Raw genomic sequence first — 25,289 nt, 5'->3', positions numbered from 1 at the left:
GCGGCCTTCTGCAACGGGAGGGGCTGTTGAAGACTTGTGGAAGGAACTGTTGATGACGGTGCACGTGCGAGCCACTGGTGGTGGATAAACAGGAAACAGCTGATAGCAGGAATTAGCGAGCAGCTAGTAGCAAGAGGGAAACACAGGCTAGTGACTAAGCACGTTCAAACAGGAAGTGACCAAATAAACAAAGAGACAGCATACATACATACATACCATATATGAGTAAATTTTGAGTGTGCCCTTTATGGACACTATTCTTCCACAATACAATTCAAAAGCAACAGTTGAAAAAAATGTGGGTGACAGGAAAACAAAAAAAATTCTGTTTCAGATTTTATTCAGTGACACTTGGGAGTCAGTTTGATGTCAATCAAATGTTGACGGTGCATGTATTGCATCACTTCCTGTTAGTGTAAAATGGTTAAATAAGATGTTTTGTTTTGTAAACCACCAAAACAGTATCTTCGTAATTAGTATTTAGTGTATTGCTTTAAGGAGTCACAAGCCAAAGTGAGCCATTTTAGATACTTACAAAACACAATATTATTGATAGACTTGATTAAATACAGATTTATTGTTCAAAGAGGGGGAAGTACAGATATATACAGTATATATCTGTTGAACAGACGGCCCTTTGGAAAGAATAAGAAAATGAGACGGTCAAATGCTGAGATTGGCTACTGTTACTCTTGCTAGCTAGAAAAATGTAAAACTATAAAAGGCAAAGCACACAAAGACACATTCTAGTTGTGCACAGTTTTGAGACGCAGAGACATTTTACTAACCATTCTGAGAATATTGAGCAAACAAGCTGAGAACTTCTATTAGAAAGTGCTTGGCTCTTTACAAAAAAAACAACAATCCATTCATTTTCATTGAGTCCCGCTGTGTGTACAGATCTTATGAAGATAATCTAAAATAAAAGGATCACAAGGGTACTAGACTTGGAATTAGAAAAAAAAGGCTACAGGAAATCATTGTAACCATCAGACTGACAAACGTAGATCTGTGCTCAAATGAAACGCTACGACATGGGAGCGGACATAGTTGTAGTATAAAACATATCATTTCTGATTAGTGAGTGAACCGTCCTTTTGAAGCTGTGTAAATACAGCGATCACACTGTTACTTTAGCTACTTTCAACTTACCAAAAGTTGTGGAACAAACCTACATTCAGCGTTTAAACACTGGAGTTGTTAGACAAGATGAGACTTTTAAGTATCTGCCTCAGAGCTGGACAGTATGTTACTTTGACAGGACACATTCAGAGATTTCAAGACATCTCAGAGGTATAAAAATGAAGAGGTATAAAAAAATAAAATCACCTTATCATGACTAGAAGAGCACCTGACTCAACGGTGTCAAACAACTCTTGTTAGTACCATAATAACATCACCATATGTGGGGCCAACATACCCATGGACAAATTATGGAAACAGTTTAGATTCACCATTGTCGTCACCCATGTCGTTATCGTGCCCTTCTCTGTCAATCATATAAGTGAAAGTAAGATTAGTGCACACTTCCCACAACGGCTCTCTGAGCAGCTGAATAATAAATGTTTCATATCATGATATTCCAAATAACAATAATTGGTCCATAGTGACAGACTGTATTGGAACTTTGTCTGTAGTGCTTTGCCTTGCTTTACCGACAATCGTCTTTATGTTTAACGGGGCAGCTCATAGTGTTGTCTCGACTAAGGAAGAAAGGAGTGGACAGAAACAAGACGCTTGTTAAATCCTGAGTAAAGTTATAACTGTGTGGACATTGTGTTTTACATTCTTATTTGTGACTTGTAGTCAATTATGTTTTTTTGTCTTTGTGATACCTGAAAAAAAAAAAAGCTGCTTCGTATGATAGGAAACAATTTTAAAATGGCATGTTTCGGGAGCAAGTGTTAAGTTGTAGTACATTACTATTGCTCTGGTTGCGGCCTGACAAAACTGGTCACTGGATCTGCAAATCTGGACTGTAAAACTATGTGGGCAAACTTGGTTCATAACAACTCAAGGAGCAACATCGTGAATTATCTTCCATTTTGCATTCAATGGGTGGGGGTGGGGTGGCATAGTAGTATTTAACAGTATAAAGTTGAGGTTTGAAAATGAGTGACTTTAAATGGATGTGGACCTCATCCACTGTTGTAACTTTCTCAAGTGGCCTAGCCTAAGATCTGATATGTTATCACCTAAATTGCACAATTGGTTTTAAACTATCTACAACTCAGCACTGAGTAGTTGCGAAATGGGAAACTGTAACAATGCTCAATGACCACTGGAACAATATGCTACCTAGACGATGAAGGAGGACCTGGCAGAAGACTGAGTGATTACATACAGATTAGCTTATTTGTCAAACTATCAGTAGCCACCTACACTGAATGCTAATTTGAAAATTTCTACATAAAGACGTAAACATATGGACAAAAAGATACAAACAAAAAGATAGAGAGAACCAGTCACAAGGAGTATCATATGAAGCTGACCGCGACAAACCGCAAAAGGCCTTTCTCTCCATCCAACAAGCAACACAAAAGGATCAGCAGGCTCCAGGCCTCCAGTCCTCCTGCAGCAGCTGTGCAAGGATTTCCCCCTACTGGAGGAAGCATCAGTAGCAGCAGTCCAACGGCAGTCCCAACAAAGGCTCAGAGACTCAACGCCAAAGAAGATCACGATAAATGTAGTGTGACGAGATATGAATTATCCTCTTCCACAGTTTAGGGATGTATCAAGCTTGATAGCATTAAAAATTCAATGCCTACAAATAAATACCATGTCAAAAAAGCCTATTTTACAAATCCAGAGTTTTGTAGCTGTACAGTGTCGAAGCGTCCAGGAGTGTTAGTAGCAATTATTTTTTTCTTCTTTGATTTTCTTTTTTAAAAGGCTTTCATGGGATTGGAAGAACCATTTAGAGACCATCACATCTGCACAGACCGAGCTGTCTGGTGAGGTGGAAAACTCCTCTCTTGTTCTCTTGCACCAGCTGCTTATTCGGGGGAAGCGTTTAGTGCAGTCAATTAGAGATACTGGCAAAGGATTATGGGAAAATCCCTCCACCCTTTGAACTTGAAGGCATGCTGAACTATAGTACCTTAATGAAACTCGAGCTTATAGCACAGGTCCTCTCTTTCAAGTGCAACAATGTTAAGGAAATACAGACAGAACATCGCTCCCCTTAGAAAACAAGGCAAACTATTCTTCATTTGTGCATTTAGTGTCTTTCTTTCATGAGTCCATGTGCAGTGTTTTGGGGTGTGCCTCTGTTATCTCGGGGCAGAAGGGTGTCACTGCCCTTGCATTGTTAAAGTAGATTCCCTCTGCAGGTACACAGACAGACGATGTGTTTTGTTGAGACCCAGTGACGGAAATGCGAGAGTCCTGGAGCGACAATCCATTTAATCCTTAGTAGACAGTGTGCTTATGTTAGTGTAAGGTCCCTCGATGGAGGTTGAGATGCTTTGGAGAACTGTTGGTTCAGTTCCTAGTTTAATTCACATATTCAGTGCACTCCTCAAGTTAAACTTAGGGAATTTTTTTTTTCTGTTCCAGGCACTATCAGTGCCGCACTTCATTATCAATGAGGCTGTCCTCACCGGACTGGAAGTCCTCATTCAGGCCATTTTCAACATTGATTATATCCTCGTCCTGCGAGGACCCTTGGCCGTCATCCTCACCACTGCCTGAACCAGCCTCCTCTGAATTTGGGTCTTGAAGTACCTGAGCAATGTACATTTGCTGTAGGGGAGAAAATGAAATACAAAGTCAAAGTCTGATACCTATTTTGTGTTTCAGGATAAGCTTCATTCTGTGGACATCTCTTTCCACTGTTTAATCTTGAGGCTCATATTGTTATAGAATAAATATGACAGAATACATACCGCTGCCTTGCTGGCAGCAGTGCTGCATACTGGACGCCCATTCTCCATCCCATCCACATGGGTGTCAATCTAAGACAGAGAACATGCATTTAGTATAAGCAGCTGAATATAATGCTGGTCTGAAGTACTGATGAATTGAGGAAACATGCATAACATGCAAACAAGGGTGACTATCTGTTACCTTGTAGTTGTGAGCACTGAGATATTTAAAGTGTCCGAAGCAGACGTGAGAGAGGCAGATAATGATTGTGATGATCAAAACTATGAATGTGAACATGGACGTTGCAGCTGAAAACCCTGGGAGGGAAGAAAGAAAGTGAGACATTTAACATTTAACTTGTGTTTTATTATGCTTCAGAAAAAAGCAGCAGATACACTGTTTATAAATGTGGGCATGTGTTAGGATATTATTGGCCAGTAGGTGGAGTCCTTGTCTTACCCGAGCGAACAGTAGAGAAGAACAGAAGCCAAAAGAGACAAAGAATAGGAGCAGCCACCACTTGGTTGACTGCTCCAGAGTGGATCTTCTTGTCTAGTTTGGATGGCAGATAGGCGTAGTACATGTTGTACCTGTCTGCGAGGTGTTTCAGTAGCATGTACATCAGCCCTGCACAGAGAGGGAAGACAAAGTAAATAGTGGAACTAATCCAATTAGGCCTGCTGATAAGCTTCTGTATAAAGAACAAAGCCAGTGAGTCCCTGCCCTCCACACGTTTCTCCTGCGGTAATATAATAAGCACACTATCTTGATGTGAAACAGCAGTAATCAAAGCGGGGGATGTTAAACAGTAGAACTCACCAAAAGGGACGATGATCGGGCAGGTGATGCTGTAGGTCATAACCACAGTGAAGACACACATCATCCATGCATAAGCCGCCCCAAACTGGAACTCATAGGCTTGGTGCTGTGAAGATACAGTTACAAAATATCAAGTGATATAAATATATAGTGATTTCTTTCTAAACACATTATACATGTTAGAAAATACTAGTTTAAAACATGTGAAAAGACTTCCCCTACCATATAAAAACTACGTTACTACTAACATTAGCGCAGATATATCAATGTCTTGCAGTGGCTTGTTCTTCAGCAGGGAGTGTGTTTGCTTTGTGCTACTTGGTGAGCTGCTGAATGAGAGCCTGTCGCTGCACAGCAGCTTGTTCTTCAGGTCGGCGAGTGTGTGCTTTGTGCTTCTTTGTTAGCTGCTATAAAGACTTTTAATTATTCAAATTTGGCTGGTTGGTTAATAACACATTTTTCTGTGGTGCGACAAACTTACACATATTTACTTTTGCTTTACCTCACTTGCATTTTCACTAAAACCTTACCATTTAAGACTGACTGAAAGTCAATATCCAATATTAGTGAAAATGCATGTTTGGAAAGTACTGATCATACGACTGGATTATTGAGACTTGGAGTTTACTGCACGAGTTGGTTGAGAGTTTGTAAAAATATGTTTTGCTGTAGTTTTGCTGTTGTTAAACATGGTCGCCATTTTCTTTAGAGGCATGCAAGACAAAGATTTCTTTCGAATTCAAGGTAACACGGCATGACTTATTGATATATAAATGGTAATTTTGTGGGTAAAGTATTCCTTTAAAGAAGGACCCTAATTTGCAGTACATCATGTGAAGGGGTGAAAAAAACAAAAAACAAAAACAAAAAACAGAATATATTTTCAGCCCAAAATCAAAGCAGAGATTCCCATTTTTATGTATTTTTGACATCTGAGTGTTGGCTTTCTAATGTTTAGCTTCTTAACTGGCTCGTTCATGTGCACAACAATGACACAATTAATTCCCCCACACAGTTTCAAAATCAGTGATTGTGTTAGAGGTAAATTATACCCTGCTAGTAAATGTTAAACTAAACCACTTTATGGGCCATGGACCCATTAATGATGTCAACGTGGTAAGCAGGGGAAACACCAACCCTCTTGACATTCCTCCTCTCCGCTGCAGAGCGAGCCAAACAGAGGCGGATCATGTACATAAGTAGACCGGGGATCCTCAGCAGGTCCATGGCATTTCCAATGAATGCAGACGCAATGACATAGTTCACGAAGAACGCTCCATTGTCAGGAAGGAACACGCACCTAAAGAGCAAAGAAAAAAGTAAATCTTACTAAAGTCTGATGTGAGAGTCACTCTTAAGTTTTAAAATGCTTTATTGGAGAAGCCTATTTAATTCCAAATTAATTTACTGACACATTTAAACTGGTGATGGTACAGAAGAAAATTACTGTTTACATTGTCATCCTGTTTTGCCTTGTTCCAAGTGCTGGAGAGTTGTATTGAAAACATCCATAAAATGATCCTACTTACTCAAATCTCACTTTAGCATCTGCCAAGAACTTTTTGTCAAAAAGCCAGCGGAAGAAAACATCCAAACTGCAACGATACAAGAAAGAGATTAAATCAGGTCAATTATTCAAGCTGAAAAAAATGAATTAATGTATAACATTAATCATAATCATAAACATCCTATACCTGCTGAGTCCTAGGGAGGGCAGCAACAGGACCATGAAGATCAAGAACGTGTAGCATTTATGCATTGTGGTCCTGTTCTCTCCTGACCTGTTGAAAAAATAAACAGAATACAATCAAACAACCTTAAACCTCAAATGTGAATAAAGACAACATGACTCTGATTATGCTGAAGTATTGACTGCAGATAGTGTAAACTATACCGGGTCCAATGGGCTTCGAAGAAGGCAGAGTAGTAAACAATGGTGGGAAGTAAGGCGGAGAAGGACCACAGGAGGAGGGTGGGGAAGAACTGGGTGATGATTGGATTCTGGAAGACAGATCAGACAGACATGAACATGCTGTGTCAAGAACTGAGAAGTGAAATCCTGTTTCTCTGCAACAGCATACATACTCGATAAGGATGCATGATCTGGTCGCACTCTTCATAAAGAAAAAAAACAAGCCATAAATGAAACACTCACATTTAGGTACTCCACTGGTTTGGTAACATTGAACTTGTCCATGGTGGAGATGATGATGGCCGGGGTGGTGAGGAAGAAGAGGAGGAGAAAGAGGACAAGGTTGATGATCAAGCAGCGGACCCACCAGATGAATCCTCCCACTGACAGATGCTCCCTGTGGGACGAAGGTTATGCTTCGGTTAGATTGACTCTGGGCGGTGACCCGCAGTTATGGACACAGCTGGCCAGTAAACTGATACTGCAGCTCAAAAACCGGTTTGCCATCGGGATTAAGAAAGTCTCTTCAATGAGGACTTAAGTCTAATTATCCCTCAGTATAATATGAAGCACATTACACATCAACAAGTCTGTATTTGTAGAACTCCCTTTGGGTATTTGTATGAAGTACTTTTATTCTGCCAAATGTATCCACCCTTTTCAATTGGTGGAGTTATGCAGAGGGGAAAAAACTATTCAGCCTGGATAGTGGAGAGAATATGAAACCTAAATGTGTTCTTACCAGTAAACATTTTGTGGATCAGGGGCATAGGTGACAGTCCAGTTGTGTGTGTGGAGCTTGTGGCTGAATTGAGAGCTCTTGGGCTCCCAACGACACTTACAGCCCTGACACTTGCAAGCATTAAAGTCTTTCAAGATTCTGAAAAAAAAAAAAAAAACATACACCCAAACATAGAACAGACATTACAGTGTGCCGAGAGCTAAATAATCTGTAAACTTAAAACCTCACAGGTCACAGATACACATTGACATACTACAGATATAATATACTCACATGGCAGTCATAGACTCATTCTGGAAAGTGACAAAGGCCATTCCTAAGGGCTTCCCGTTAACCTTCTCTCTCTCTTTCCTGTAGTCATCTTTTAGCTGTGCCTCCAATTTGGTATAGTAGCTCACTGCCTCTTCCTGTAACAGACAAGAAAAATAAGTCAGTCTGTGATGTTTGTTTTAGTTTTAGTTTAATCCTAACAGCCATAATTTTACACTGCAGAAATAGCGAGTATCATTTAAAGGGCAACTGTGCTCTTTTTCAAAATTCATACATGTAATTCCTACGTTCTAAGACAGTCCAAAAATATTAGTAAATATGAACAACTCCCAAATCCAAAAACTAGAGTGCTACAACTCAAATTAGTGATGTCATTTGGTGTAAAGTTTGGAGCTGCTCCATTGAATATGAGTTGGGAAAAATGTTTTAGATAACACTAAGAGCACCCAGGGGAATGTTCTAAGTATATGGGTATGTTTCAATTTTCAAAACTGACAACACCACAATAGAAAAATGCTCATTTGGGTGTGAAAAAGACAAACATCTTGCAGTTATACAAAATCATTCTCTATGGAGCAGCTCCAGACTTTATACTTGATGACATCACACGTTTGAGACTTAGGCTGCGTTCCATACAACTTGGGACTTGAACATTTCCAACCTCCCACTAGAAAAAGTACAATGGAAGCGCACATATTAATTGATAGGTCCTGTAGGTAGGATGCATTTGTACACTACATCATTTGTATTAGGCTAGTGAATGGAATATTGATATATGTTTCCAAGGATATAAGTGCTGTAAAATAAAATATTTAACCCTGCAAAACCCACTGTTGCAAATTTACAACATCACTTTTAACAATTCTAAAAAAAGGCCTGCAAATGTTTTTTTTTCTCAAGACCACATTTATATAGTTAATGGGTCCTATTGTTTGTCCTCACAATGCTATTGGATAGAAGAAGTGTTTATAGGTCTGGTCATCTGGCCATGAACTCACTCTACCTGCAAACTTCCCGTTGAGCTCATCTCCTTTTTTTGCATGACTGGATTTGTCAGGATTAAAGTAAGTAAAATTCCTTAAAATTTTTTTTTTGTGTTTATTACAATGTCTAGAACATGTACATATTTAGTTATTTTGGAAAACATTCATCAAATTTGATTTATAGCTTGTTATGTCTATGTTGTAATTCTACAACGTTGGGTCAGTGTGGTAGTCAAAATAGCCTGTGCTCCTCCTTACACATTACATAAGGTCACTGCACTTCTCACATGGTCACAAATTGAAAAAAAATGTAGTAGAAATTTAAAGTATTAGATGATTCATTGTAACGAAGCTCTAAATGTGCTTTTCTGTTAAATTTTTACTTAGTTTAGCTTAGACCATAATTAAACACATGAATAAATTGTATGGGGTATTTGAAACTCCAACATCTATAGCAGTATTTGAAACTCCCTGTATCTTTGTAGTTTTTTGTTTGTTTTTTAACTTCTAAATGATCCTGAGCTATTTTTCTCAGTGTTGCCCAAGCAGCAGTTTGTAGCATTAGGAGATAGAAAAACAGGTTCTGAATGTTCTGGATTTGTTGGGGGGATGCCTGTTGCATTGTTCAGGGACAGGTGCGAATGGTCTTGAATGTGAACCTGTAAGTGCTCTGGGGGGATGCATGTGTTCCTTTAGTGATTCAGTAACATCTAAAGAACTGCTTTGCCCATCGCTACACCAAAGTGTAACAACATCAGCTGGTTCAAACTAACTGATGAACAGAGGCTAATACAAAAGTGGTAAAGTGAGCTCAGCAGTGTGACATCATGTGGTATATAATATATATTTAAACAAGAGTTTAAACTGGAGAAGGATCTGTGGCATGAAAACAAAAAAGGCTGTTTGTAACTTTAGAGTAAATAACACCAGAAGTCCTGAAGTCAGTGAAGATGTGACGGGCTGGACAGAAACCAGAGGATCTGTAACCTCTGTGATGGTAATGACGATGATGATGATGGTGTGGGACATGAGTTTCATATTCAGTTTGAATGTCAGAATGAAGCTTAATGACTTCCAGAGAAAGGGATTAGCCAAAGTATTATTTGAACCATCCATCTAAAGTCATCTGTTAACTGGGTGTTTTGTCTAAAGAAGGTTCTTCCTCTGTTTGAGTAACATTGGTTGTACTTTGGCCACGCCGTGTGCCATCCTTCTGTTATTGTATGTAATGTGATATGGTCTTGAAAATGAAAATAAGAGACTGAATGTATTTGTCATCATCCAAAAGGTTTTTATCACCTTAATTGGGATCAGTGGACCAACAGTATCTCTTTAGCCCATGAATTTAATGATCCAATGCCTGTTGCATTGTTCAGGGACAGGTGTGAATGGTCTTGAATGTGAACCTGTAAGTGCTCTGGGGGGGATGCATGTGTTCCTTTTAGTATGATAAGCAGAGAGCATAATAGGCCAGCCAGACAGTATTGTTTGAATGTAGTAAACCACATTGAAAGTGACAGAGGAAAAAGTTTTGTAAATACATTTTTTTCCAATATTTTTATTTATAAATGCTTATTCATAAAGCTATGATTGTTGTGTGATTATTACTCATGATATAAACTGTTATGGGGCTAAGTAAGCAATCAACCCTGCAAATGAATACTTAAGTGTTCTGTATATCTGTTCAGACAAAGTGAGTACAAACACAGAAGTTCTGCTCCCAACTATGCCCAACGTTGCAAATTTACAACATTTCCCTAAAAACTTACTAAAATGTAAAAAATTTGAAAACTCTTTGATTTCTACATCAGAGGCCTCCTAAAACAATATCTGAGAGGTCAAAAAAAAATGCTCATTTTTTTCTATATCTGGGTCTTACAGGGTTAATGGCGTCTGTTGCCTCGAGTTGTTTTTCCTCCTGTTTCATATATGTGTGCAAGCAGGCTGCACTGCTGAGTGTGTACACCCACCAAGTAAACATTAGTTTGTCAGAGTAAGCCATGTTTTTGTTTACATTTGGTGCTGTGTACCTGAAACATTGGAGGTCAGAAGTTGGACATTGCAACTGGGAAATTTCGACGTCCGGCTGTGACTGGACTGCAGCATTGATGCTCTGTCTGTATAATTGTCTTCGAATGTAATTATATGACTATCAACTTAAACTTATGACTAGACATCATAATATTTGGTACTATTTAGCACTTTGAGGTTAATGTCTACTTTTATGGGCTACTTCGTACTGCTTTTATTTGGGTTTTAAAAATTTTCACAGTGTAATTTTAAATATATGTTTTATTGCTGTTTAGTTGTTACTCTTTCTGCCTGTCAGTAATGCCAACCTGACACAACCCATACACGTACACCCATATACGTAGCAGTTAGCACAAGGAGTGTCATGACTAAAGCAAAAATAAAGGCTGCAGTATACAAAATGATGTTCAGATAGGGTTTACGACTGATGTGAAATTATACGGCTTGATGGCTTTTCTAGGAGCAGGTACCTGCATGTTACACTGCTTATATGTTTTTCCAGCTTAGCCCCGATTTTCCACATGAATCTATAAATTGATAGTAAAATCAGACAGATGCCTTCATTATCTTCCCCTAAAAAATGCTGCTAGTGTCAGCTTGCCAACATGTTTCAGGAGTGCTGTTTTGAGATAAAGCTTCAATATATCAGCCTGACCTGCTCACAGCCTTTAATGATGCAACAGCAAAGGTGTCCACAGGGTTTTGGATTGATCATGGTGGTAATATGCTCCTTAGCGTGGAGGTCGAGGAAGAACTTCTTGTTGCGCTCTGCCTTCTTCCTGCATGGAAAACATTAGCTGTGTCAGACTGAAGAAGGGCTGCTTCACTGAAACAAGCTCACATCCTGAAGCCAATAAGACACTTCACAAGCACATCCCAAATTGCTATGAAAGGGCAAACACACATACATACACACACACACACACGCACACACACACACACACACACACACACACACACACACACACACGTGGTTAAAACATTGTTACCTTTCAGAGTTGAGAGACATCAGCCTCGCCACGTTGTAACAGATACGAGCTTCCAATACAGCACAGTTTTCATACGCCTGCCTATAAAGGAAGAGGGGGGGTGGGGGGTCAAAGACTAGATAAATTCAAACTTACACACTCTTGACAACAACAGCAAAGTGTATTTACAGTAGATGATATATCTCTACTACATAACAATAACACTGACCATTCACAAAAAAAGATGTGAATGTAACAGCCACAAACATTGATTGGCTTTCATCATTTTTGTTTTACACAGGAAGTTCCTTCTTTCTGTTTTTTTTTTTTTGTTGTTGTTGTACTCAAGGGTGAGGGTCTTTTTCCAGCACAGGAGTAAAGATAAGATTTTGATGAATACTATTTGGCTGAGCAGGAGTTGAGCCAAACATCCCTGCCTCCGTGTTTGACCATCTTGACACATGACTTGCATGAGCCTCCTCATCTGGCTCCTATTATGGACAATTACACATATAGGCCTGTCATTGTCTGATCCTGGTCATATGTGCCAGCACAAGACAGCTGCTTTTAACAGGAAAAGGCATGGCTCTTATACAGCTTAATACAGTTACTGCACTGCTTACTGCTATGACGACAGAGCAGTGTACTATTTTCATAAGCAGACAGATTAAAGCATTGTGAGATATTAACTGTGGAGCCAGGATACCAGTGATCCTGACCAATGCTTACTCAAAGTGTTGCTTTATGTCAGTCTCCTCTGCGTATTTGGAGATTCTGTTGATAAATAAAGTGCGTTTCACCTGCAGGGAAATGAAAACAGAGAAATAATTACCAATAAAAGTCAGACCAGTGAGTTTATAAGGACAAGGGGTGTATAAAACGGCCACTTTATAAAACCATGCCACTCACCAAGTCGTCCTCTTTGTAGTGCATCTTGGAGGTGTGCCGTCGCATGCTGTACACCGTCAGTAACAAGTAGAGAAATGCAAAGATGGTGTGCAGCCACAGTAGTGCATTACTGCAGAAGAAAAGAAGTATGTCACACATCGTAAAGTAAAGGCTCAACATTAGACTCATACGAGTTAAAAAGTGACAGTAGAAGAATTACTCACTCTGCATTCAAATTTGCAATAGTGGTTCGCCCAAAACTATACGCATTGTTTTCTGTAGGAAAAATAAAAGACACGAGACACTTGTCAGTCACCAGGAGTCCTGTCCACATGCAGCTCACTTTGGCTAACATGCTTCATAGCCAAAGACAAACATTAATAAACATCAATAATTGAGGGTCAGGGGAGCCAGTAAGTATTGCTGACACTGAGAGTCCATGAAAGAATGAATATATATATTAAAAATAATAAGAAAAGTAAAAAGTATGATTCATTTAACATATTTACTTTGTGTGTTCTTATTGTTTTACAGAATAAAATATGGTAATAATGGTGCTGTAGGTTAAATCCTTCTGTACATGTCTGTACTAAGTTTACAGGTTACATGCTAAAGACCATTGCAAAGCTTTGTCTACATTTGTTAATGGGAAGACAGTTTTAGTAAGAGTAAAGAAAAAGCCCCACATAAAAGGAGAACAGGAAAAATATACAGAAAATCAATCTCTAATCCACTCACCAAGTAGGTTTCCCGAGAAGTTAACGGGCAAGATGATGCCAACAGACAGCACGCCTACCACTACTAACAGGCCAATGATGTGCCGCTGAAAGGACAAGTAATGTACTGCATCCTCACCACACTTCTCCCTTATCTCTTCATCCCTACGGAGAGAACACATCAACAAAGTAACTACTCGAGAGCAATCAGAAACAGAGACAAATGTCATGCCAGCTTAGTCAGCGTTTCGCCAATGTTTCTTATTTCCAATATGTTATGTATGACTCACTTGATTCGGAAGATGGCAGTTAGCCAGGAGCAGAAGCCCTAAAAAATAACGTGTGCCTGTTATCACATGCAACATACAGTATATCCTAGATGAACGGACTATAAAATATCATGTAAGAACAAAGGCATACTTACTGTGTCTCTCTGATCAATATCCACAGAGCTGGAAACTGAAGTGAGGCGCTCATAGCGTTCTGGTGTATCTGATGTCAAGGCAGAGGCCACACTGTACACAGGAAACACAACACATAGTTTTTGCATGATGTGACATAACTACCTAACATCACCACGCACCATAACAGAATGTTAGTTCTTTGTTTCTAAGGACAGTGGGATTACCATCAGTTTGGAAAAGTTGCCAACACACACAACACAGGCAAACACACGCCCTGAAATGTACTGAAGAGATTCCCCCCTGCTTATCCTGTGTGGGCTGGACACAGGATTTGGGCTGGTTAACCACAGTCAACCACAGTCAACCACAGGAACAATCTCTACAGCCACATTTCATGCTCTATTAGGAGTCTACTTTACACAGGTTGAGGCACCATCACTGTCAGAGGAAAGGTTGTGATAAAAAGTTATAAAGAGGAGCTCTACAGAAAAGACCATTCACAGAGGAAACATCAGAAACCCAGCTATCACAAAGAGGCAGATTTATGGAGTTTCTCCAGCAGAGCCTGGACATAACAACGCATCAGGACTTTATCATATGCTGTGTACACATTTGATAGCACTCCCCAGGGAGGTCGTGCCAATTTATACATAATCAGAAAATATGAGGAGGACCCAGGCTCTGCTGGGATTCCAACATCAGTTCAGTGTTCAATACTACATGAAAGGATAATGTTGCCCAGGACTCTAAGAGATCTCTAATGGAATGAGGAGAGAGCCTGCGGCTGTAAACCACCATCAGTCCTCCTCTCGCACATTCCTGTGAGAAGTCAGAATGGCTCCTCTCTGCTCTAGTAGACAGGACATACTGTAGCTGCACCATGTCAGGGCCTGTCTATTAACAACAACAACAGATCAGGGAAGCATTACCTCTCCCTATTAGCATCCTGTCTGTGTGGCTCATGCGTTGCGCTCACACAAAAGAAGTCCGAGCTTCATAAAGAGGTCAATACACAGATTAGAACACACAGATCTGATTAGGACAGTGAGAGAGGACAGGCACACCCAACAGCAGAGGTACAAGAGTGACAAGGAAAGGGAGAATAATTAAGAGCCTGGCACTGGGAACGCCTGGAGGAGGAGGGGAGAGAAGCAAAAACCATCCAAGAGAGAAAAACAGGCTGAAACCCACAGCAGCCTGGGCAGAGTGGACAAGAGTTATGAGTTAGGTTAACTACAGAGAGGGGAAAGTAGAGAAATGAAAGGTGGTGAGTCTACTGTATCGAGAGATAACATACTATTCCCGATCATCCAGGCGACTGTATCGTTGATCCATTCGTCTGGTGAAAACAGAAGCAAAACAAAGCCATTCAGCTTAGTTAAGAGGAAATGGCCCTGTTGGCCAGTAAGGGTGCTGGTTTAGAGAACAACTGGGGTAGCATATCACACCACAGGCATACCAATGAAGGTTTCTATTCACTCTGGTGTACATTACACAGCCATATACATGCATTTATGGCCTGTGACATAATAACTCAATCATTCATTTTAGTCTTGAGTCATGGCTTATGTAGCTGGAGCAAAAGACACACCAAAATTTATACCCCATTTTTGACAATTAATCAAGCTTCCTGGTAAAAGGTTACATTTACTTTTCAGATGTAACAAGAATCTAAAATACAGACACTGATCTCAATCCAGCACAGTGTCATGAGACAACAAACTACATTTCCTGTCTATTACAAAAGTGTCTCACGCTGCCACCCCCCTCCCATCCTCCCACCATGCTGCCACCCCATTCTTTGCTCACATGCAGCTGCAAAAATAGTGAAGCTGCAACATCACACAAACACAGCAGGGGGATGTAGGTGATGGAGCACTGTGTCATGTACTTTCCACGGTTCACAGTCAAAGAGGTCTGAGGTCTGCAGCAATTTCTGAGCTCCCTCTCTCCTGAACTTGATCGGGCCTCTTGTTTTAACTCGGGGTTAGGAATCAGTCCTTGTTGACAGGCGCCTCTTAGGCTGCTTCCACTACAATTCTCATTATTCGATCAGTGCGCAGACATCAGTCTCAAGCGTATCTGGCAGCATATCATCATATAATAGCTACAGTCCATGGGGCTTAGATGCAGACAGTGGCTTTAAAGTGTTCTGAGAAATGGATCTAAAAGGGTATTTAAATTAATAATAGTTACTAATCATTAGTTTCTTTTTCCAACATTTCAGGCTTATTCCAACCGCAGTCGGGCCTGTCTATCTCAAAGTGAAGAAACCATGTAACACATGACAAAACATGGCAATGTCAGTGTGCATTATTGCCCTCAAAGGGGAAACTGCTGACACTGACTTCCTGTCTGGAGTATCATCCTTGTGATGTCTGCTTCCATCAGAAAACTAACTCCACCCTCAGAACAAGAATTTTTCAGTGTCAGCCAGTATCCAGACAAAACAGCCACCAAATACTGATAAAACGTGTCTCTGACGGGGCGTCGGTGGCTCAGTGGTAGAGCAGGCGCCCCATGTACAAGGCTGTTGCCGCAGAGGCCCGGGTTCGACTCCAGCCTGTGGCCCTTTGCTGCATGTCTCTCCCTCCTTTCACACTTAACTATCCTATCAATTAAAGGCAAAAAATGCCCTAAAAAATATCTTTAAAAAAAAAAAAAAATGTGTCTGACAGATATATAAATAAGGGTCACCAGCCACAATGGCTAGTACCTACTGTAACACTAAAATTTAAATACCAACAAAGCTTTTGTCACATTTTGTCCCTGTTGGCCACCATACACTTTCTGACTAGAGGCAAATCATATTCAAGATTCAATAGCTCTGTATAAAGCAGAGGCATTAAGCACAAGTTCCTGACTTGCTGCTTAAGAGTCCTGTCTAAACCCTGTCAAATGTGACATGCTTATATCTCCTGCAACAGTGTGTAAATAGCCTGACATCACATGATGATCAATTATCAAAATATTAAACTATATGTTTGCCAAAATGATCTTGCAAGATGAATTAGTTGTGTTTCACGACAGTTTGCAATGTACAAAAGGGAGTGACATTTCTGGGAAAAAATCTATGATAAATAATTTTAGCTAACACATTTTTTGGGATGGTTATCTACATTAGCATCCTCTAATATACAGCTAACTTTGGACAATGGCATGTGACAATACCACTGCTGAGTATTCAACACTTATTACATGAATAAATAAACATGTTAACATATGAACTTTCAACTATGGTTGATGTATCAGTGCATTTTGGCATAATGTTATTGCTTTCCATGACCCCTAAAAGTCAGAAAGTCTAAGTACTGGACCCTCTAGTCTGGACCAATGTATTCTAATTACCTGTCAGCGTCAGTCACCAGAGCGAGGCGCCCATAGTCCCATGCTACTTTTCTCAAGAAGGAGAACACAACCAGCAGCCCCTAGAAGTACATGATAAACAGTGGCTGTCAACACATCTTGTCCCTTTATTTATAGTACAGAGAATACAAACGTTACATAACTGCTTGAAGGAGTTAATCATTCAAAACACATTCCTGAAGTATTTTACTTCAATTCAAACAGCTGAGATGAAAACACTGACAGAAAGACTCACCAGGAAGCACATAAAGTCAAGGGCAAGGACAGTAGGCACCCCACCGAAAGGCAAGCCCTGGAGCACTGTACTGCGAATTCGGGCAGAGTAACAGAAATCCTTGGTGGAATTACTCGCTGTTGTCTCTGCTGGCGGGCAGCTCCCTGGATTGGAGCATTCCGACGCCCCCAACATCTCCATTATTAACAATATCAACACTTGGTTGATAACTCACTGCAACATGTTGACAACCTGTAAAGAACAGATGAAAGTCTTAGAACACTTGGTATGGTAATTATCAGCATCTTGCATTCTGGCATAATTGATTACACTGTATGTGTCTATCACGGACAAATTCTGAAGAGCACCTTCCCCCAGTGCTTCGGCAGGAAAATGGACGTAACTGTAAAGCATTCATCACATGAGACTTTGCGGTAATAGCTACAATGGAATTTCAATTTACTGTCCCAAGGCTGAAATTTCTGTCTTGTCATTAGTCACATGCTGTTGCTGTTGACCACATGCATGACAACTGAGAAACACATTTCAAATTGTTGTACACTTTCTGTTCCTTGTTTGCGGCCACTCTATGTGCAAATGACACTTGTTCTTAATTCCAGGAAAATAACTGTAGTAAGTAAAAATGCATATTCTGAAAACCTGAGTGTTCAGAGACAGAGCACATGTTCAATGCCAAGCAGCAGTTCACTATCCCCATCCAACAGACGGAGACCAACACTGGCACACTGGAGATATTTCTAGGTCACTGAGAAACTTAAGTGAAATATTCACTCCCCTTTCAGTTCCAATGCTGTCCTCCAACACCTGAAAAAATAGCTAAGTCTTTAGCTTGTAAGATGTTCAGCTTACAGCAGTCACCGGTGTACTTCAACCTTTGTTTTGTCTTAGGCAGGTAGCGTACTCTCATCTTGCCTGAGCTTGTTTGAGACACTGCTGCGTACAGTCATGTATTGGGGTTTGATGAGGACAGTGACTCAACCACAATGTCTGTTTGAGTCGGAGCAGAGGACAATGAGTTGAAAGCTGCCGACAGCTGCTGAAACCCTTTCACATTACACTGTATCACTTAACTCTTAATAGGTTAGAGGCTTGGTATCTACACCTAACAAGCCAGGCTCAAGAGATGTGGCCTGTTGGAAAAAGCCTCACGTTGGCTACCTTTCTGTTTTGGTCTCTAATGCATTTCAGTTAGAAACAACAAGCATCTAACCTAACAAGCTACCTGAAGGATAACGAGGGAAAACATTTACAAAGCATTAATAGTGTATGAGGCGTACTCAGTCCTATGAGACATGTATCTTAATAATAACATCCTGATCCCAACAGTAAAGCAAGAGCCCCAGTGATTGTAGCGGTTTAGTATCCAGATAGTCCTTTCGTCTGACCTGGTACACAACACAAATTAAGTGTGAAAAACTACATCTACAAGCTTATTCAAGACTCCCTGGCAAATATAACGAGAAGGAAAAACATATTGCTTAGATAGAAAACTAGCCATCCTATCAATATTTGTAACAACATAAGTTTTGAGCATTCCCAACATCATTTACAGCGGCCCTGAAGTTGCAAAACATAAGAAAGTTCCTACTGACTTACAGTAAGTAGAGCAGAAGTGATACAAAAATGTATTGGTTTTAGATGTTGACACAAATACCTTAAAGCACTTTGTCTATCCTAAAAAAAAAAGATCTATTTCAAACTACAGGCTATTACACATAAAAGGTTTCATATTTCACACAGACTGACTGAATGAAGGGTTTGGAGAAACCGTGTAGGTGTTCTGGTGAGTGCCGGCCAGCATGTTTGTACAGTTGCACTACTATACTTGTGCCCTTCGACCCACTATTACCAGCAGTATTCACGATGCTGCTCATCTGCCCTAACACTAACTCATTTATCCGCTCCCTGGAATGCTGTGACATCACTGGAGAGGGATGCAGCCAGAGCTGAACAATAAGCCGATAGAGACCGCAGGGTTCAAATGGACCGGTCTCAACCCAGGGAGGACACAACATACCCCCCTGTGCCTTCAACAACACTGCTGCACATCCTGGACCCATTGCCACAGTCCAGACTGTTTAACATTCAACACCAACATCTTGAAAAGGACTTAAGCACATTTCAAAAACAACTCATTGTAACACCAAGGTCGTAGATGTTATGGTACAGTAAGCCCACCTTATGGCTGCAATATCAGTGTCATTGGGAATTAACGTGTATCTTCTTGAGTGATGAAGCTGATGTTTAACATGTATACAGTATCTATAAGGAATCAAAGAATATAATATTCGCACAAAGCATGTGGTTAGATAAATTGTATTCCATCATGAGGCACTCAGCATTACACAAGCCCAGCGTTAACTTATGCTATTAAATACCGCAATTAAGGGAAGTGAAAAAGCTGCATTTTACTTTCCTTTTTTCTGGTGTACTTTAGTTCAAAACTGAAATAGTGAGAACAGCTGGTATCCAAGAGCTGAGTCAGCTGTTTATGTTATTGGAAAATTAAACATAAAAGGATATACATATATATATAAATCCCCCTCTCTCCCTGCAGGGTGGTCCTCTGCCAGAGGCCTGGGAGTTTGAGGGTTCTGCTCAGTATCTTAGCTGTTCCTAGGACTGCACTCCTCTGGGCAAAGACCTCAGTTGTTAGGCTATACCTTGAATCTGCTGGAGCAACTCTCCCAGTTTGTGGGTCACAGCCCTTAGTGCTCTGATTACCACTGGCACCACTGTTGCCTCTATTCCCCACATCTTTTCTAGCTCCTCTTTCAGCCCTTGGTATTTTTCAAGCTTCTTTTGTTCCTTCTTCCGGATGTTCCTGTCGCTTGGGATTACTACATCTATCAACACTGCCTTCTTCTGTTTGTCGATCAACACGATGTCCGGTTGGTTAGCCATCACCAGTTTGTCTGTCTGGATCTGGAAGTCCCACATGATCTTCGCTTAGTCATTCTCAACCAACTTAGGAGGTGTTTTCCATTCTGACCTCAGGACTTCCAGCCCATACTCAGTGCAAGGTTCCTTTGCACTATGTCAGCCACTAGGTTATGGGCTGGGCTCCCATGTATGCTGCTCCTGCCTGCATCTTACACCCTGCTATGTACTGAACTGTCTGTACTACACAGTACACAGCCTGCACTATATATGAGAGAAGTACAGTTTGGTTACTGAGAGCAACTGAATGATATTTCTTCATGTCATGTCACTTGCCATTAACTTACAGGGGTTGGACGCAACAACATGAACATCAGACAATACAGCAAAATAGCACTCTATCTCTTTGAGGCTTATATTTAATTGGCCAAGCAGAGCTGAGTTAACAGGTCTTTGACTGAAAGGTTCAGCACTATACGTTTTTTATTGTGATATTTAGGCCTATTACAAGACTACATAATATCGTCCGGTCCTGATAATTTGCTAACAACTTGTGATTTAGCCTGGGCAGCTTTAATCTGTTATCCTGTTTACCTTACCTAGTTCTTGTTTACTTGTGTGCATGTGTGATCCAAAAAAAGGGACTCCTGTTGTCTGTTTAGAGGGCAATTAAAAATGTATTTGAACCATGACTCCTGACAGCAATTAAGTACAATTGAGGCAGAACATCTCAGCTGAAATCGCGAATGACATAATAAACCATGGTACTCACGTCAAACATTATCCGTCACATTTAACACAATATTGATGTTTTCCGAAGTTAAATTTAGTCTCAGCTCTGCTGGGATTTGTTATCTGCTTCTGCAAGCTAACAAGGCAGTATTACCTTAAATCTGAATGGTAAACAGTGTTCAAATCCTATAGCTACAACCTAAACATGACGTTGGGGCAGCATTTAACAACAGTCAGATAGCTGTCAGTGATAGGACTAAGCCCCAATGAAACAAGGGGTGTGTTTGTGTATTTTGCAAACTCCATGTGCTATCTGTTTTAATTCCATACCTTTAATAAATCAAATAGTTTTTTCACTTTCGTGTAACAACCGACATGGAAAAGAAGCATTTTAAACACTGAGAGCAATTTCTAACACCGCTGTGTGCATGACACAGGGGCACAGAAATACTGTGCCACCTTTCCACCTGATGCTAGTTGCTATGGTACCATCAGTCTAGCACACATTCTCAAAATACAAATAAACATAAAGGCGATGAAGGCAGTGGGGGAGAGCATCCCATGCTTGACCATTTCAAACTCAATCTGGAGTGCTGTTTGCTCTGCAGCTTAAACAGGAAAAACAGTGTGGTTTGTCTAATTGTCTGAGATATTTTTTTCTAGTTAAACAAACAATATAAAATGCAAATGTCTGCCGAGACGATTAAAATGAACATGTCATACAATACAGTGCCTCATTCAAGTCCATGCAGGTAGCTGCATGTTCATTATAAGCGAATAATATGCAAACCTTTTAACTGTTCACTTCCACCTTAATGCGCAGAGATATTGGCATCTGAAAGTGCACAACACTAATGCTTTCCATCTATAATTAGCAACAGCACACATATTCATGACCTTGTGCATTCAAATCTACAGTATGTGAGTCATCATTTCTGTAAACTTCATAGATTAAATACTTGAGCAGACTTTGTTTAATGGTTTAAAAACTGTGGGCTATAATTTAGGTTAGCGGTTGTCAAGCAACACCAACTTGAGATGCTCTACCTTGCTTTCCCAACTAAATAAAACCAAATTCAACAAAGGAGAGACAGACATTAGGTGCTAAAAGTAAGGTAAATCAATTTTGTTCAATTCTTCTACACAACTCTATAACCCTGATAATGCCCAGAAACCTTCAGTGTAACATGTTATTTATGATAATGTGGTTAAATATTTCGTTAAAGTAGAAAAAAATTGTGGAGGAGAGACATGAACAACCTTTAAAAAGTTCCACTAACAACTAAGACATTCACTTATATGTCCAACAAAAACAAAAATGCCACAGATATACTTACAGGTGTTGGTTAAAAACAATCACCACATAAAGCCTTTGACTGAGAGATTGCACATTCTTTCCCCAACACACACCACATACTTAACCTTGATGCGTCACTCTAGATAAACAAGTGTCCTGATCAAGTCTCCCTCATCACCTTTTAAAGGGTTAGTGATAAACAGGGCTGGGTTAAAAAAAATTATGATACCAGTACCAATACCAGTACCCTTGAAGTCAGAGCGGTACAATACAGTACTTAATTTGATACCTTTTTTCTACTTTATGTGAATGGAAGCATTCAGTTGTGTAAAATACTATCAGATGCCACAGGCCATAGCCATACTTGAATGCTTTGGTGGCATCTCAGCATGCTGAACTGCCAACACTTCACCACACCACTGACTGTATGGTCGCACCCGCTGCTATAGTGAGCCAATCACACATCGCATTAAATCGAACAGCACTTGAGTGATTTGCTGCTACCAAAACCATACAAATAGTAATTATTTTCCAGATCTGGGTACAGAAAAGGATCACGTGCAGGTAACAATTGACCTGAGAAGTTTCACTATTACTTGGTACTCGGCTATGTCGGTTCATAACTAAAGGTATCACGCACCGATACCCAGCCCTTGTGATAAACTTATCAGCAATGTGAAAACAAGAAACAAAGAACAGGTAAGAAGGAAGGTGCCAAAAACACCTGGCCCATGTAGACAATAATTACACATTTACACATACATTTGTTCATGTAATCAATCTGTACTAGTGTGTCAAAGTATTAGCCTAATACTGTATGTAATACTGTTTTGAATCCTTTATGAGACCATTCACAAGCCTGCTTTATACTGACTGCTTTACAAACCTGCTTTACAATGTCATACTTGACATGAATTCTCTGACAATTCTGAAGACTGATAATGCAGATTTGCGCATATTAGTCTTCTTGGTATTGGCCTGTAAATCATTGACAGCTGCTCAGTGCCTGAGCTTTGATTATCACAGATCATGACGATATCAGAGTGCGGTTACATAATCACGTTACAGCAAATAAGTAACTACAAACAGTAGGGAAAAAAAGGAAATTCAAAGCAAAATTAAATGTTGGCGTCCCTTCCCCTGTGAACATGATCAGTATTTGTTAGTCAGCAATTTTTACAGACATTTTGTACATTCAGCGATAGAAAGGAGATCATACCAACATATAAGTTGACGCTATGTGATAAAACACTATTACGCTAAATAGAACACAAGTGCACCTAGCTACTCATCTAAAAGTCAGCAGCATTAAATCAGTTTAAATCCAAAGAATTACATTATCTGTGTAAAAGTAATCTTACAACTTTGAGTGGATTCTACCTTAAAAAGACTGGAGGTGCGTGTTTCATCCCATTAAGGAGTTGCATTTCTTCAACCCATCATTTGTTTGGGTGATTTACAAAGTACCACAAATGATTGATTGATGCAACTAAAATTTAAGACAGCCTTAATTGGTCAGTTCTTGCTTTCTGCATGGCAAAAAAAGGAAAAATGTTATGCACAGGAAAAGCTGAAATACCCTCAGCATTTGGAGAGGAGTCAAGCTAGTGAGGTGCTATGTTTTTTATCTTGTAAGAAATCAATGAGGCAGTAATAATACACTGACACTTGATAGTTGTTTTTGGAAAGTCTTCCATCACATAAATCATTAATGTCACTCAGGCCCATGGACAAAATATTAAGACTGCTATCAGCCAGCTCATGTTTATCCCATTATAGGCTGTGCACAAGGAACCACTTAGGGCATTAACTGTCACAGCCAAGCTGTGTGTGGTCATCAGTCCATGATGAAGCCCATGTCAGTGTAACACCGTGTAAGCATTGCTCAATTACAAGCGTTAGATAACGAAGATATGTTAGGAATTACTGATCTTGAGCTGGATATCTATAGGTGTGTCAAAACCCTGTCCTGAATTAAGTAGACAGACATTTAAACTATAGCTGCATTGTCTGATATCTCTTCTAGTTTCCTTGCGTCCATGCACAAGCAATCTCCCCACAGCACACAGCCAAGCACTGTGGAGGTCCACACAGTTTTCAAGGTTTGATAGATATTGCCACATCCCACTACTGATCATGACTAGTAGAATATGGGCAATGAGTCAACAACAAACCAAACACCCAAGTGCCCGATGATGACCAGCAAACTTAATCTGGGGCTTGTGGCTCGTGTGTCGCAACCGATGAAATAATAATGAATGCCACAGTTATCTCTTAGGAAAAAACAATACTAGATCAGTACCATTAACTTGCCTTGATGAGTTAGGTTACAACGCGCACAAAACTACCAACCTTAATGTTTGAGCTCGTTAGCATTTGATCAGTTAGCCTGCCGCTAATGGTAACGGGATGTGTTTACTCCGTCATTGTTCTGACAGCAATTATCAAGTTTACCGGCAAAGTAGCTAACGGTTAGCTGCCGCAACTCCAGACAACAACCAGCCATGTTTGTCACGAGAAACAAACAAACAAACGCAGAGTTACTGAATAAGAAAAACAACTTACCCGGCTATGATACGCAGCAGGGGCAGAAAGTAAAACAATTAGCTAATGTGAGCTAGCAGTCAACCGTAACGTTGACGTTAGCTAACTTAGCTCCTCGATGTAGCAGATAACAGGTGGAGGCTATCTAACGCCTGTCGACAAATTTCCGCTTCAATTTAGATTTCGTTCACCTTCCCTGACCGCAACACTAATGCTAAACAAACGGAGCAAGTCGGCCAAACGGTCTTGCTGTTGTTAATGATAGACAAGCATCAGTTTCCACAGTTGTGTCTGTCAGCCAGTTGAGCAACTCTCGCTAACCCAACCAGTCCGACGAGGGGTTTAGACTGTGACGTAAATAGAACTATGTCATACAGAGAGCACACACATGTTTAGAAGTCGGACACTTAGATCCAAATCTGAGGCATTGTCATGTTTAGTGTATCCAGACAAAGTATTAGTTGTCACAAAATAATTTACTGACAAATAGACTCTACCTTCTTCAATTTAATATGGAACATAATCCTCACTATTCAAACAGAGACACCAAGGAGGCCTGAATGTGCTTGATTTTCATTCCTCCAATATAATTTTCAAGTTGAACTGGATGACACATTGCATTAAGAATGAAGGCA

The 25,289-nt window shown here is 40.1% G+C and overlaps 1 protein-coding gene across 2 annotated transcripts; it reads right to left on the bottom strand.

The window, feature by feature from the left end:
* Positions 1-558: 558 nt before the first annotated feature.
* Positions 559-24,981, bottom strand: tmem63ba (transmembrane protein 63Ba). 2 transcript variants are annotated; one of them, XM_050070977.1, is made up of 24 exons: positions 24,676-24,981; positions 17,202-17,432; positions 16,949-17,028; positions 14,898-14,939; positions 13,621-13,711; positions 13,487-13,524; positions 13,219-13,361; positions 12,705-12,756; positions 12,502-12,610; positions 12,322-12,392; positions 11,614-11,694; positions 11,280-11,403; positions 7,614-7,747; positions 7,341-7,478; positions 6,842-6,995; positions 6,581-6,687; positions 6,381-6,467; positions 6,216-6,281; positions 5,824-5,986; positions 4,687-4,792; positions 4,327-4,494; positions 4,069-4,184; positions 3,888-3,956; positions 559-3,744 (listed from the first exon to the last, which is right to left on the bottom strand). In XM_050070977.1, exons 2-24 carry the CDS (start codon positions 17,379-17,381, stop codon positions 3,565-3,567), a joined length of 2,499 nt encoding a protein of 832 aa, XP_049926934.1. In that variant the 5' UTR covers positions 17,382-17,432; positions 24,676-24,981; the 3' UTR covers positions 559-3,564. The 2 variants fall into 2 exon arrangements, with proteins under 2 accessions (XP_049926934.1, XP_049926935.1); XM_050070978.1 differs by lacking the exon at positions 14,898-14,939.
* Between the last annotated feature and the right edge of the window lie 308 nt (positions 24,982-25,289).

The sequence above is a fragment of the Epinephelus moara genome, chromosome 19, assembly GCF_006386435.1.
Source record: "Epinephelus moara isolate mb chromosome 19, YSFRI_EMoa_1.0, whole genome shotgun sequence".
Classification (NCBI taxonomy): Eukaryota; Metazoa; Chordata; class Actinopteri; order Perciformes; family Serranidae; genus Epinephelus; species Epinephelus moara.
The sequence above is the reverse complement of the archived record's forward strand: the minus strand, read 5'-3'. Positions and strand labels throughout refer to the sequence as shown.

Bases quoted from the DNA above. Each gene is read 5' to 3' on its own strand.
- tmem63ba (XM_050070977.1), bottom strand. From the start codon at position 17,381: ATGGAGATGTTGGGGGCGTCGGAATGCTCCAATCCAGGGAGCTGCCCG. The intron at 6,688-6,841 runs GTGAGTGTTTCA...TCTGTCTTCCAG, and splicing joins AACCAGTGGAGTACCTAAAT to AATCCAATCATCACCCAGTT. The intron at 5,987-6,215 runs GTAAGTAGGATC...TTTGCTCTTTAG, and splicing joins GATGCTAAAGTGAGATTTGA to GTGCGTGTTCCTTCCTGACA.